Consider the following 15,615-nt stretch of genomic DNA (forward strand, 5'->3'; position numbering starts at 1 on the left):
AGGAGAAAGAAAGGATCGCAGATTTGGAAGGAGAGAATGAAACCGCCATATTTAAATTTCATAATATATTTTCCAAAAATACCCTTGGCTTATTTTGTATTATTAAAATAAATAATATTTGTTCCATTAAGATGTGTGGTTGAGATTTGTTCTCTAGTTATACACTTAAGATTAGTTATATCTTGATCACTAACATATATATATATATATATATATATATATATATATAGGGTGTTGTTAGGTTGAGATTATTTAGCTAAATTGAGAAATGAGATGCAATCTCAGCCACTAATCCACAAGATTAACGACATGTCAACAGCTATCACATTATGTCAACACGGGGGTATAAGTGTCATTTCGTGTTTTAATGTGTCGGATTGTTGACATGGCTTGTATGTCTAGTTGACATGACTTATAATTGTTGTTGACATGGTTTCTATGTGCAGTTGACATGGTTGTACGTGTAGTTGACATGACTTGTAACACAGTTGACATGGCTTGTACGTGTAGTTGACACGATATGTACCGTAGTTGACATGACATGTATGTGCCGTTGACACGATATGCACCATAGTTGACATAGTGTCACCAACTTATATATCAAATGTCAACAACTTATAGTAAAATGTCATCAGCTTGTATATCAAATGTCAATAGCTTGTCAAAAACTTGTATATATTGTCAACAACTCAAAAACAATTATTGTAATTAAAAAATAACAACTATTTGACTTAATCTTCTCTAAGTATCATAGTATACAACTATGCAATAGCTTAATTGATAATTCCATAACAGAAACGGAGACGGAGTCGGAGGAGATTGACTCGCCGGAGGTGGAGCGGCTGAGGGAGGATCTGTTGGACGGAATCGACGAGGATTCCGATCTCTGCACTTGCATCTCCGGATTGCGGCGAATCCGGAGAAGATTTATCTAATGCTTTTCATATCCCTTTTCATTTGTGTAAATGCTTTTACAACTGTCAAAGGAGAAGTTGAAATTTGAAACCTGAAACCAAGAATCAGATCTGGAAGCAAAGTCAAAACTATTTTATTTTAATCAATTCGAGCTAATATTTTACTATTCTGTTTAGTACCCTATAAATTGGTAGCAGGAAAAATCAATTCAGATCACCCAACTGCAGTGAACCGCACAGAAATAAGCAAGCAATCGAGAAGTTTAACCGAACCGTACCGTATCATAAAGGGGGAAACGAAATGGAAGACAAATCGTCGTCGAGGAGAAGGTTCTCGAGATCGGGAAGAATTCAGAAACCTGTGGCGAGCAGTAGTACTATGGAGGCGATTTCGCACATTAACGGCGGAGAAATCGCGGCGGCGGTGGCGGAGGATGGACGGGTGAAGATCGTGGTGAGGAAGGAAGATCTAAAGCAGGTGCTAGAGGCGATCAGGGAAAATGGCGGAGGCTGGGTTCCCGTGACGAATTTATCGCTAGAGCAGCGGCTGAATTTGACGCGTAGAAGGCAGATCTTGAGGGCGGCGAGTAGAAGCCGGCGTTCCTGTGCGCTGCTAAATTTTCAATGATGTGCAGAAGGTGGAGGCGTAAGGGAAGAAGAATGGGGGGGGAGAAGTTAGTTTTCATTTGTTTTCAACTAAATTTACCATTATACCCTTTCATAATAAATTAATCTAAAAATATTTTTTGTGTGGCAAAATCTGGACCACTCATTTAATAAAAATGAGTGGTTGATGTTGCATCTCATTTCTCAATTAGCCTAAAAAATCTCAATTGATCATGGACCTATATATATATATATATATATATATATATATATATATATATATATATATAGGGTAGTGTTATTCTCCTTTTCTCCCCTTAGATTTAAGTTTCTTCTCAATTTGGAGCGTTGGATCAGGAGGATTGACGATCTGGATGAGAAGCTTAGATATGATCCCGCAGTTCATTATTTGAGGCATTTCGTGCATCATGGGGGTGAATTAGTAAATTAATATACTCAAAACTGCCTAAAACGTCATGTGCGAAATTTAAGCCCACTACTGTCCATCTACTATACACAGCATTAATCACTAAACGAATTAACTCACAATCTCTCTCCCGCTTCGTCTCCCCAATTTCCAACCCCTTTCAAAACCCTTGCTGCTCCCTCTCAAGTTCTCTCCGTTTTCTAGGGAATTCAATCGGTGTCTGCTTTAGTGTCCAATAACCCTTCCGATTTTGAACGAGATTCTCCTGCGGTCAAAGAGGTGGTAGGGTTTGTCGAATATTACTGTACTGGTTTACTTTCTGAGTTTCGTAATGCGTTTTCCCTCATTTTTGCACGTAACCCACCACCCAAATCACGATTCACCCGATTATCACCATAAATTTGTTTATTAAATCTTAATGGGTTATGTTTGTATGCTGTTTTGCGCAGATTTCAAAAATGTCTAAAAGAGGACGACCGTCAATTTCACAACAATCGCAGAAATAAGGTGAGCAATCAATCTCATTTGCATTTTGAATACTTGGACTATTGGACTGATTCTGTGCTTGATGTATTGGGTTTATATAAAATTTCATATGCGCATTTTGTAATCGCGTTTGTACATTATTTACCTAATTAAGTGCATTAATTACCCTTAAGTAGCCATTATGTGTCTGCTACCGGAAATTAGTCAACGAGTGAATGCAATGTTAGTGTGTTCATTACTCTAATGGATCTGCGCATTACAACAGTATTTATATGCATTACAATATCCTGTGTCATGCATCATGTAACTGCTGTTTTTAATTGTCGAAGATTTAATGGAATATGTGTATGTGCATTACTTGTTGTAATCTCTGCATTATTTGCCTATATGAATGCATTATATTCACTGGTACAACCTTCAACCAACTGCCGTTGGTCATTGGTTAAGTAGTGAATGCATTAGTTTTATGCTCATTAATTCAATGACTCTGTTCATTTATTGTCTATTTTTATGCATTATATATCATGTATCATGCATCATGTCACTGATGTTTTATATTGTAAAAGAGTACATGAAATATTTGTTTGGTCATTACCGGATATAATCTCTACATTATTTGCCTATATGAATGCATTATGTGCGCTGGTAGAACCATCAAGTGACTGCTGTTGGTATGCATTATATTTCATGTTCCATGATGCATGTTGCTGTTGTTGTATAAGGTTAAAGAGTCAATGGACTATTTGTATGTTTTTTACCTGATTTGCAAAGTGCTTTGTTTGTCTGTTTGAGTGCATGCATTATTTATCCTATTTTGTGCATCATGTGACTGCTGTTGTAAATGGGTCAAAGAGTGAATGGAATATTTGTATGTTCATTACTTGACCGGATCTGTACATTATTTAGTTATTTTAGTGCATTATTTATCATGGTTGTCTGCTTTATGTGACTGTTGTTGGACATGGGACAATGAGTGATTGCAATATTCATGGTGCATTTGCTGATTTATCCTGAACATTATTTGATTATTAAAAGGCATTATGTATTAGCTTTTAGCCAATATTTTGATGCTTCTGTACAAGAGTGTATAAGTGAATGCAGTAACACTGTCCACATTAATTTATTAAGTTTGTACATTATGTAACTAATTGTATGTTATTATTCTGTATGTTGTACATCATCAAAGCAGCTAAGATTGGACATCGACAAGGCGGTCGATGATATACTGCCAGTAGGAATTGGCCAGAAATTCCGGGAGAGAGTATTAGAGGCAGGGACTAGTACAGCTCCGGAAGATACGGAGGATAGGAAACTAAGGGGTAGAAACGTCGACCATCTGTATTTTCGACGAACCCCTACCGAGTTTTTGAATTGTATAAAGAGTTTAAATCCACGGCAGAAGGAACCAGTCACGGAACTTGTACATGAGTCTAACATTGAATGCAATATTTGTACATTATTTAGCTATTTCTATGCATTATTTATCATGTTATATGCATCATTAGATTGCTGTTGTACATGAGTCTAAGAATGAATGCAATATTTGTATGTTCATTACTTGAGTGACTCTGTACATTATTTGGTTATTTGAATGCACTATTTATCTTGTTTTATGCATCACGTGGTTGCTGTTGTACGTACTAGACCCTAGCCCCTAGGCTTGTTAAACCCTTAGGGAAAACAAGAAACGTGCGCCATACATCGAAACACGGCACAACTTAAATTAAACGGGTCAGGATAAATATTCATTCCATAGTACAAATATTGCATTACAGAAACTAAACAACGCATTATACTATACTAAGATGTACATTATGTATGTCTGTTTTAAAAAATACCTACGCACTATACATGTGCAACCCGAGATGAATTACTGCAGCTCGTGTATTTGGACAACGTTTTTTAGACTTAGAACATACTACACCCTAGCCCCTAGGCTTGTTAAACCCTTAGGGAAAACAAGAAACATGCTTAAAATATCGAATCACGGCACAACCTAAATTAAACGGATAAGGATAAATGTTCATTATATACCACAAATAATGCATTACAGAAACTAAAATACGCATTATACTACACAATATTTACATTATGTATATCTATTTTAAAATATACCCAAGCGTTATGCATGTGCAACCCCAGACGAATTACTCCAGCTCGTATATTTGGATAACGTTTTTTAGACTTAGAACATACTACACCCTAGCCCCTAGGCTTGTCAAACCCTTACGGAAAACAAGAAACGTTCGCCAAACAACGACACACGGCACAACTTAAATTAAACTGGTCAGGATAAATGTTCATTATATATCACAAATAATGCATTACAGAATCTAAAATACGCATTATACTATACAAAATATACATTATGTGCAACCCCATACGAATTACTGCAGCTCGTGTATTTGGACAACGTTTTTTAGACTTAGAACATACTACACCCTAGCCCCTAGGCTTGTTAAACCCTTAGGGAAAACAAGAAACGTGCGCCAAACATCGAAACACGACATAACTTAAATTAAACGCGTCAGTATACATGTTCATTACATATCACAAATAATGCATTACAGAAACTAAACTACACATTATACTATACAATATGTACATTATGTGGGTCGACGACCGAGTTCACGTTCACCAGCACTTCAAAGTCCCCGAGTTGAACAATTCAACTCACCAGCGCAACCTCTTCTACCGCCGCGTTTGGCTCTACCTCACCTCCCTCCCGTCGCTCGAGGACTCCGATTTCACCAACCTCTGCGTCGGTAAAAAATCAAACGACATCATTTTATCGCTCGACGACAAACAGACGATCAACGACGATTTCCTCGGCGCAAGAGTCTCGTGCCTGAATCGCTGCAACCCCAGACAAATTTCCTGCTAAACAACGTTTCGGATCAGCGATTGATCTGAAAATAATTTACAAAATAAAACGTGGAGAAATGGAGAAGGAATGAAACAAAATCTGATCCACGACGATTTCCTCGGCGCAAGAGTCTCGTGGCTGAATCGCTGCAACCCCAGACGAATTTCCTACTAAACAACGTTTCGGATCGGCGACTGATCTGAAAATAATTTACAAAAAAAACGTGGACTAATGGAGAATGAATGAAACGAAATCTGAACATAATTTGGTGAAAAACCGCAGACGGAGGAAATTATGGACCTTCCATAACCAACTAAATTAGTGCATCTCTATTTTACCCTTTTCACTTTAAAATATGATTAAATTTAATAAATTCAGCCAATGATTTAAACCATTGGATTAGGAGAAATCAACGCATAAGATTAAGAAGGAGAAAGGAGGAACTATAGGAAAAGGATTTGAATACAACTCTCTCTCTCTCTCTCTCTCTCTCTCTCTATATATATATATATATATACATATATATATATATATATATATATATATATATATATGCGTTAAAGATAGAACCATTCTTAAGTGTAGAACCTAGAACTCTACATATTTTATTCATTGGATGAGGAAAAAATGACGGTTAAGATTAAAAATCATACATATTAGACTATGTTTTCACGACATTCCGGACTCAACATGTGAAAAAACTCACATGTTGATGGAAGAATGAATGAAACGAAGAAGAGTCCATGCATGCTTTATTTTTTCACTTATCTGCATTCACCCATTAATAATAGTTTTGGTTGTAATGGGAAGTTGTTGTGCAAATCAACACCATTGGATTAAAAGATCTAACGACCTCCGTTTGGCATTTGTTCTACGTTTAAGAATGGTTTGTGATCAAGATAGAACCATTCTTAAACGTAGAACCATTCTTAAACGTAGAACAAATGCCAAACGGAGGTCGTTAGATCTTTTAATCCAATGGTGTTGATTTGCACAACAACTTCCCATTACAACCAAAACTATTATTAATGGGTGAATGCAGATAAGTGAAAAAATAAAGCATGCATGGACTCTTCTTCGTTTCATTCATTCTTCCATCAACATGTGAGTTTTTTCACATGTTGAGTCCGGAATGTCGTGAAAACATAGTCTAATATGTATGATTTTTAATCTTGACCGTAATTTTTTCCTCATCCAATGAATAAAATATGTAGAGTTCTAGGTTCTACACTTAAGAATGGTTCTATCTTTAACGCATATATATATATATATATATATATATATATATATATATATATATATATATATATATATATATATATATATATATATATATATATACCTTACTTGAATTGGTGCAAGGTAAGTCAGTTTACAATCAGTTTCAAATTCGACCACTTTATAAACATATTCTAATTATATCTCTATATATGACAAGTTGGAATCTTGGAGTGAAAAGGAAAAAAGTGAAATTCAGTTGAAACAGAAATGAGCAACTTATTTTGGAAAAAGAAAAGCATACAAGGAATTTGAAATTGAGTAGAAAATTGGGATTGCTATTAAAGAAAAACATTTGAAATGTATTTTTATCATGTTTAACTTCCACTTTATTATCCCCACAATTAAATTTTCCAATCAGTGTGAGAATTAAGAATTAATTTGGTTTGTAAATCTTGTCTAAATTAATGGATGATTACTTTAGAATTGATTTCAACGTAGTAGTACTGCATGTGAAGACAGTATTACAATAATGTGTCTCCGAATAATTGGTTTATTGATCACAATCGTAGACCATATAAATATTAACCATCCAAATTAGTTCCTAATTTCTATTGGAATATAGTGAGCATGCTATGCGTGTGGTAGACACTAATGTAACGCATTGTTGAAGGAACAAATTAAAATTGAGTATGCACAGATCGAGTTTATTGATAAATTTGGTTTTGGCTTTTAGAGGGAATAATTTGTTAAATAATTAGGAGAGCGTCACAGCCATTAATTAGAATTAGTGGAGTACTACCATTCATCCGCCACGTATTATAGATATCACAACTAACATGTGCATTTCTCATTTGTTGTATGCTTCATAGCAAGGTCACTATAATCAAAATTTTGTTTTATACACAAATACTAATATTCCTTCAAAGAATAGTTATAGGATTGAGAATCAAATCAGGATATCCTTTTATTGCTATCATATCATATTTTAGAGCTTATATTAAGGGAAAATTTAAATAAAAACACCATTTTTATTGTGTAAACGATATATATCATATCTAATTGCTTGGAGGGGCAACGCAGTTGATTCTGAAGAGGCAGAATTGTAAGAATGGGTTAGGATCGATTTCTACTACTGTCGTGTAGTTGTAACATCTCTAAGGCACAAGTGTGCAACATTGGGAGATGGACTTTTGGTAAGCCAGTGAGTTAACGGCCCTTCCCTTAGTAGGCCACTACGTACCTTGATTTAACACTCCTCACAATATTGTCAAGCCGAGATGTGAAAGACTCTTCTGGGGTTGGAGTTTCAACCTCTTCGCAAAATATATCATTTCTAACTCTTCGACTGCAAATATTTAGAGTAAGTGAATAATACATCTTTCCGATTGGATGAGTGCAATACAAAAGTTTGAGTTCCATAAAAAGAAAGTTTCATTTAATTTTATTTTTCTAAATACAATTACTTTCATAATAAACATGATTTTTAAAAATTAACATAATATATTTAATCTCACAATAAAAAGTACTTCCTCCATCCCACAATAAAAGTCACATTTAGTATGGGCACGGATTTAAGAAATGTAAATAATAGTGAGTTAGAAAAGTTAGTGGAATATGTTAAAACTATTAAATCTTGTACATCGACTTGGTGATGATCCTATCTCATCTATATTGGGATGGAAAATCTTCCCTCTTATAAGACCTTTTAAGGGGTAGTGACCCATTTCTAATATGGTATCAGAGCAAGCCCAAGTCGATGATGGATTTTATCTCTTTATCTCTTCTCTTGCCTACCCACGTAATGGAAGTCCGATGTGTTATTCCGGCCCACACGTGAGGGGGCGTGTTAAAACTCTTAAATCTTATCCCACATCGACTTGGTGATGATCCAATCTCATCTATATAAGAGTGGATAACCCTCCCCCTTATAAGACATTTTAAGGGGTGAGTGACCCATTTCTAATATGATATCAGAGCGGGCCTAAGTCGATGAAGAATTATTTCTTTATCTCTTCTCTTGCCTACCCACATAATGGAAGTCCGATGTGTCATTTCGGCCCACACGTGAGGGGGCGTGTTAAAACTATTAAATCTTGTCCCACACGTGAGGGGGTGAGTTAGTGGATTATGAGACCTATTTATTTTTTATAGTAAAAGTGAAATGTAACTCTTATTATAGGACGAACCTAAATGACAAAATCCAATTTTTATGATGGGACGAAGGGAGTACGTAGCACTACTCCACAAGTTTTTTCCGGGGATAAGACAACATTAATTTGTTGAGTGAACTACATAAACCATCCCTGACGTTTCCATTCGTCACAAGTCTCTGGCCTTTAACATAATCACACATCATATATTTATAGTCATTTTCAGACTAAAATACCCTTATACCTTGCAGGGCATTTCAGTCGTTTTTACTAAACACATTGCTGCGCTTTTGTCAAATCAAAGTTGATTTTTGCAGACATTAGCTGCAGAATTTGATACACAATTTAATCAATAGATATTATAAATAAATATAATAAACCTGGTGGAATATATTTTGACTCTGCAGACATTAGCTGCGTTTTATCTGTTCTTCTGTATTGTGGAATATATTTTGTAAAATGTGGTTCAATGATTTGTCTTCCGGCTTTTGATTATCAATAAATTAACTTATTTTAAGGATAAAAAAATGAACTTTTGATAGATTTCCCCAGATCTACAGTCACCTTACAAAACTCAACGTTTTCAAATAACTGATTCCATTCTATTCAACTTCTATTTATAATCTTCTCCCTCAGAGAGAGAGAAGGCTGTGTGTGAGAGAGAGAAAAAATAAATAAATGAGTATTTTTAATGGCATGAAGAAGAATTTGGTTTCCTCGACATCCTTCAAGTAAAAAAAGCACAGGCAAATAATCTCAAGATATTGGTTGAAGATAGAAAAGATTACAAGAGTTGAATTTTAATATTTTTTGTTCTTACATAGCATACACGTGCCAGGTTTTAATTAGTGTCTTAGCAAATGTTGTAGAATATGTCTTAGCTGATCCGCTTCGGAGATAGAGACGTTGGGTTCATTCAGGCTATCCACAATGGCGCCTAGCGCACCGCCTAGCCGAGCGCCGGCGCTAGGCGGTCGACGGGCGCTGGGCGATGCGCTGGGCGATCCGCTCGGCGCCATTGCAGCGTCGGGATCGCCCAGCGCATCGCCCAGCGGTTTTTTTGTTTTTTTTTTTTAATTTTCGAGACAGTATATATACACGATTTGCACTTCATTTTCATTCGCACCACTTGTATTAACGAGTACTCTCTCTATCTTAATTTCTATACAAGATCAACACCGAGAAATGAGTAACGCGGAAGATGGTAGTGGAGGTAGTGGGGGGACGCTGAGGAGTACGAACGTCGAATGGCCGAAGCGTTTGAGGCATATACCAACCGCGGGATAGACCAATGGATGCAAAGAGCCTTGCAGGCGGCGGTACCTCGACCTCGGCCAGTTGTCCATCGCCGACAAGCGATTGATCGTGATCACGTAGCTGCACATCAGCGCCTATACGAAGACTACTTAGCAGAGGAGCCGCGGTTCAACGCCAACATTTTCAGGCGACGTTTTAGGATGAGCAGAGCCATGTTTATGCGTATTGTTAACGCCTTGGAGCAGCGATATCTGTATTTCTGCTTCAGGCACGATGCTGCTGGCAAACCCGGCCACACACCAATTCAAAAGTGCACTGCGGCAATCCGGCAGTTGGCTTACGGAGGCACGGCAGACATGTGGGACGAGTACCTCCACATCGGTGAGACGACTTCCCTGGAATGTTTGAAGTATTTCTGTCAAGCCGTGATTGAAGTATTCGGTGATCAGTATCTCCGAAAGCCTACCCGCGAAGATTGCCGGGATCTGCTGAGGATGCATGGGGAGCAGCATGGGTTCCCGGGAATGTTAGGCAGCATAGATTGTATGCATTGGGAGTGGAGGAACTGTCCCGCTGCCTGGAAGGGGTTCTACACGACCGGCTACAAGGGAAAGAATCCCACGATGATCCTCGAGGCCGTAGCTGATTACCGGATGTGGATTTGGCATGCGTACTTTGGGATAGCCGGTTCGAACAACGACCTAAACGTCCTCAACTCCTCGCCCCTATTCAACGAGCAGTGCCAGGGCGTCGGTCCGGCCATCAGTTTTGTCGCCAACGGCAACCGGCATGATATGGGCTACTACTTGGCGGATGGGATATACCCTAGGTGGCCCGTCTTTGTGAAGACGATCCGATGCCCAGGAGATGAGAAGAAGGCCTACTTTGCGGCACGGCAGGAGTCCGCGCGCAAGGACGTGGAGCGCGCATTTGGTGTGCTCCAGGCTCGATGGGCGGCGGTTAGGGGTCCAACGCGTTTGTGGCACGTCGACTGCATTGCTGATATAATGTACGCCTGTATTATCATGCACAACATGATTGTCGAAGATGAAGGTGTACAACTGACGGATTGGGCCAACGACGATAATGAAGCCGGTCCAAGCCACGACGTGGCCGTCCCCCACGCACGGAGTGGGGTACCTCACTATGAAGCCGGCCTCCTCCAAGCACATGCCGACATGCGCCAAACGGAAGCTCATATTCGACTCCAAAATGATTTAATTGAAGAGTTATGGGCGCGGAGGACTGCTCGGAGTTAGTTTTTTTTATTTATGTAATTTTATAAAATGTACTTTTTTTAATGTAATTTTTATTATTAATGTACTTTTTTAAAATTTTAGTACTTTTTTAAATTTCTTGTACTTTTTTAATTTATTGTACTTTTTAAAAAATTAAAATAGTATTATTAATGTTTCCCGTATATGTCTCGTAAATTAAATTCCGTATATTGTGTTATTAGTGATGTGGCTATTGATGTGGCTGGGCTATTTATGATATGGCTAGGCTATGGCTGGGCTATTTCTGATGTGGCATGAGGATTTTTAGTATTGATGATGTGGCATGATAAGTTTGTGGCTGGGCTATGACTGGGCTATTGCTGGGCTATCACCACTGTGGATACCCGCGGGGCCCACTTTTCTTACTGACGTGGATATAAGAGGCATTGCTCATCAGTCATCATAAAAGGAGAGGAAATACAGATTGGGTGATGAAATAAAAATCTGAAAGAAATAAAATGGCAACCAAAAGTAAAGGCTAAAGCAGAAAAAGTGAACATACTACCCTTTTAGGGCTGAAAAAGTGAACAAAATGTCAAATCTCGTCAGTGAACATTAGTTAGCAGGTACATCGTAGCAGCCTGCCATTGCAGATTTCCATTCCATATGCCCATAATGTGCTTTTAGGGCTGAAGGGCCTTTTAGTTCGAAAAAACCTGATATGTGATTATGTTAAACGCCAGAAACTTATGGTGATATTTTTAAACGTCAGAGGCCTAAAGTGAAACAAATGGAAACGTCAGGGATGATTTATATAGTTCACTCTAATTTGTTTCGTGTCATAAATAAATTTAGATGGCTACCTATGATTGGCGGATAGATCTCCCAAAAAAAATAGGGGGCTAATATTTTAATTTTAGGATAACCTTAATCTTTTCTCGTGTCCATATTCGATTAAGTAGCTACGTTGAGCTTTCATTTAAAAAAACTAGTGGCAGCCTAATTAATATGGCTTATCGGATAACGTACACTTACATTACATCATAAAATGTTGTCTTCTGTAAAATATATACTATGAGACAACCTAATTATTCCAAAATCCAGCTACAATCATTCAGGTTGTACACACTTTATTATTGCATTTTAAAGTTTATTCTATTTGGATACTACAATCGTTAGGCTAAGATTATTAACAACCAATCATGACAAGTTGTATAAAAATGAAATATTTTGAGGGTTACTACAAGATATAAAGAGTCGAGAGAATAAATAAAAAACGGTTTCGTAGCGCGACAAAAGAGTGGGTTTGTTACGTGTGTGAGAGTAAGTGGATTTATGAATTGCGATGCCACGCGATGTCCATGAGTGGCTCGCCATCTTACTTTCAAACTTTTCATTTTGGCCAAGTAATGTGAATCCATATCACTTTGGCACGTCACTTATTACAACATTGTTAAATAATAACAATAATAATAATTACAGTATTTATTATTATAAAAAGAATGATAGCACTAATGTAATCATATAGATCCTGAGCCTGTCTCACATGTACATGAGCATCAAGCATGAATTTACTTAGTACTCTCTTTCACGGAGGATGACTCATTTCTTAGGCGATACGAGATTTTATATGGTTCTATTTTGTGTTGTTAATTGGAGAAAATTAATTAAGAGATGGGGAATAAAGTAAAGAAAGAGGAATTTCTATTTTTAATAAGAGTAAAGGCCAAAATTGGTCCTGAACATATAGCCATTTTACGATTTTGGTCCTAAACATTATCTTTTGGATTTTTTGGTCTTGCACATATGGACATTTGATCATTTTGGTCCTCCGTCAATATTTCCGTTAAAAACTAACGGTCAACATTATCTTTTGGATTTTTTGGTCCTGCACATATGGACATTTGATCATTTTGGTCCTGCACATATGGATTTTTGATCATTTTGGTCCTCCGTCAATATTTTCGTTAAAAACTAACGGTCAACGGCCGATTTTTGACTAAAATAATGAGTTGGGTCGGGTCGTGTTTGGGTCGGGTTTGGGTTACACGTTAAGAAAAAAATAATATTTTCTTAAAATCTAAGCATAATATTTTCATTAAAATCTAAGCATAATATTCTTAAAAAATTAATTAATATTTTTTAATTAATAAAATTAAAGTATAGTATTTTTTAATTAATTTTTTCATGAATTTGAAGAAAATATTATGCTTAGATTTTATTAAAAATAATTTTTTAATTATTTAATTTTATTATATAGATTTAATATTAGTATACTTTAATTTTATTGTTTTGATTAAAAAATGATTATTTTAATTTGGTAATTTTTTATTTTATCGTGTAATATCATGTTTAAATCGTATAATAACATCATGTTTTAGTCGTTATAATATTTTTAATCAACAAAAATAACTAAAAATTAAAGTTTTATAATTTTTTAATTAATAAAAAATAATTATTTTTTTTCTTAACGTGTAACCCAAACCCGACCCAAACACGACCCGACCCAACCCATTGTTTTAGTCAAAAATCGGCTGTTGACCGTTAGTTTTTAACGAAAATGTTGACGGAGGACCAAAATGATCAAAATTCCATATGTGCATGACCAAAATGATCAAATATCCATATGTGCAGGACCAAAAAATCCAAAAGATAATGTTGACCGTTAGTTTTTAACGAAAATGTTGACGGAGGACCAAAATGATCAAATTTCCATATGTGCAGGACCAAAATGATCAAATGTCCATATGTACAGGACCAAAAAATCCAAAAGATAATGTTTAGGACCAAAATCGTAAAATGGCTATATGTTCAGGACCAATTTTGGCCTTTACTCTTTTAATAATGAGTGATCTTGAATGGGACGAACTAAAAGAAAAGTGGTTTATCTTCGATGGGACGAGAGAAGTAGTACTGTCTAAGAAAATAGCAACAATAAATTCCTATCAACTAAAAAACGATAATCTCATTCTCAATATTTGATGTACACTTCCTGAACGGCTGCGTTACACTCCTTAAAAGTAGCAAAATGTGAGGCCCACGTACGTTTATCCAATTCAAGATGGGCTAGTTTTAAAAGTGTGGAGAGGGAATGGGCCCAATCACAATTTGATGTAGGCCCAAGTTAACATATTTGTCTTACGTTATTTGGGTTTTCTTTTTTTTTACTTCTCTTGTTTAGAACGTTGGACTTGATTTAAAATTTGCATATTGTCTGCAACTTAAGTAAAATAACTAAAAAAATGTGCCCTTCTAATCTTGTTATTTGATTATAACGATAAAACCGCCAACCACAAATGAATTAACCGTAACAAGATGACATGTTTTCTTCTGATCTTGACCATTGAATTAAGTTAATTTCTAGTATTAACATATTTATAAAACCTGAATTTATTATTTACATGTCAAATTTAACACATAAATTACTAAATACTCCATCCATCCCATAAAAATATGTGTAATTGATATGACATGACAATTAAGAAAAAACTGATAAAGTAAGAGAGATGACTCACATTATTATTAGTGGATAGTGAGACCCACGTTATTATAAGAGTAATAAATTGGGATAACTTTTCACAAATAGAATGCACATATTTTTATGGAAACGATGAAAATGAAAAATGTATATATTTTTATGGGACGGAAGAAATATGTTAAATAAAAGAAGAGTTTGACTCACAATCGATTAATAAAGTTGTAGCTGATAGCTTCAATCAAGACAATGTTTGTTTGGATTTCTTATTGGCAAAATACAGATATCCTCGTACTAGTACATTTTATTTCACTAGTTTTACCACCCGTACTATGAATAGGCCAAATGATTTTCAAAAAATAAGAAAATATATTTAAAACGAATTAAATCAAAATAAGGAATATATAGAAAATATGTAAAAATTATTGCAAATAAAGAATAGAAACTATTTAAATATCGTATTCATAAGAAAGATTTAAAGAATATACTTCTACTTCTACCTCTATCAATCAATCAATCCACTGTAACGAAAAGACATGAGGGAAGGAAATAAATAAATAAAATAAATTTGAGAAATTAAATAATTCATTTTAAATTCGAACAACAAAATATAGAATTCAAGTATCTTCTTAACAAAAACGTTACAAATATCTCTCTAGCACCAGTAATTCACACATTTTGAAAGACTCATTTGTAAACAACGTTGAGTGTAGAATCACTTTTGCTATCACTCTCGTTCCCACAAATCAAAATCTTCAAACCTTCACGATTTGTGACTCTAGATATAGCAACATAAAGTTGCCCATGACTGAAGACTGGTTTTTTCAAATATTTAGTACATTTTAATTAAATAAAAAATAATTCAACAAATGCTTCCATTAAGTATATATAAAAACCACATTATTCTTATTAATTATAATTTTTTTAAAAATAGTTAAAATAAGACTCTAAGCAATACCAAGTTTTTCTTATAAGGTTTTAGAATATACTTTTTTT

At 35.6% G+C, this 15,615-nt stretch overlaps 1 protein-coding gene across 1 annotated transcript; it reads left to right on the top strand.

The window, feature by feature from the left end:
- Positions 1 to 10,127: 10,127 nt before the first annotated feature.
- Positions 10,128 to 10,973, top strand: LOC121805430 (the record flags this gene model as incomplete). The annotated part of the gene is made up of 1 exon (XM_042205279.1): positions 10,128 to 10,973. A coding segment is annotated over exon 1 (846 nt), but the record flags the coding sequence as incomplete, so codon positions are not given.
- Between the last annotated feature and the right edge of the window lie 4,642 nt (positions 10,974 to 15,615).

This window comes from Salvia splendens, chromosome 1 (assembly GCF_004379255.2).
Source record: "Salvia splendens isolate huo1 chromosome 1, SspV2, whole genome shotgun sequence".
NCBI classification, from domain to species: domain Eukaryota; kingdom Viridiplantae; phylum Streptophyta; class Magnoliopsida; order Lamiales; family Lamiaceae; genus Salvia; species Salvia splendens.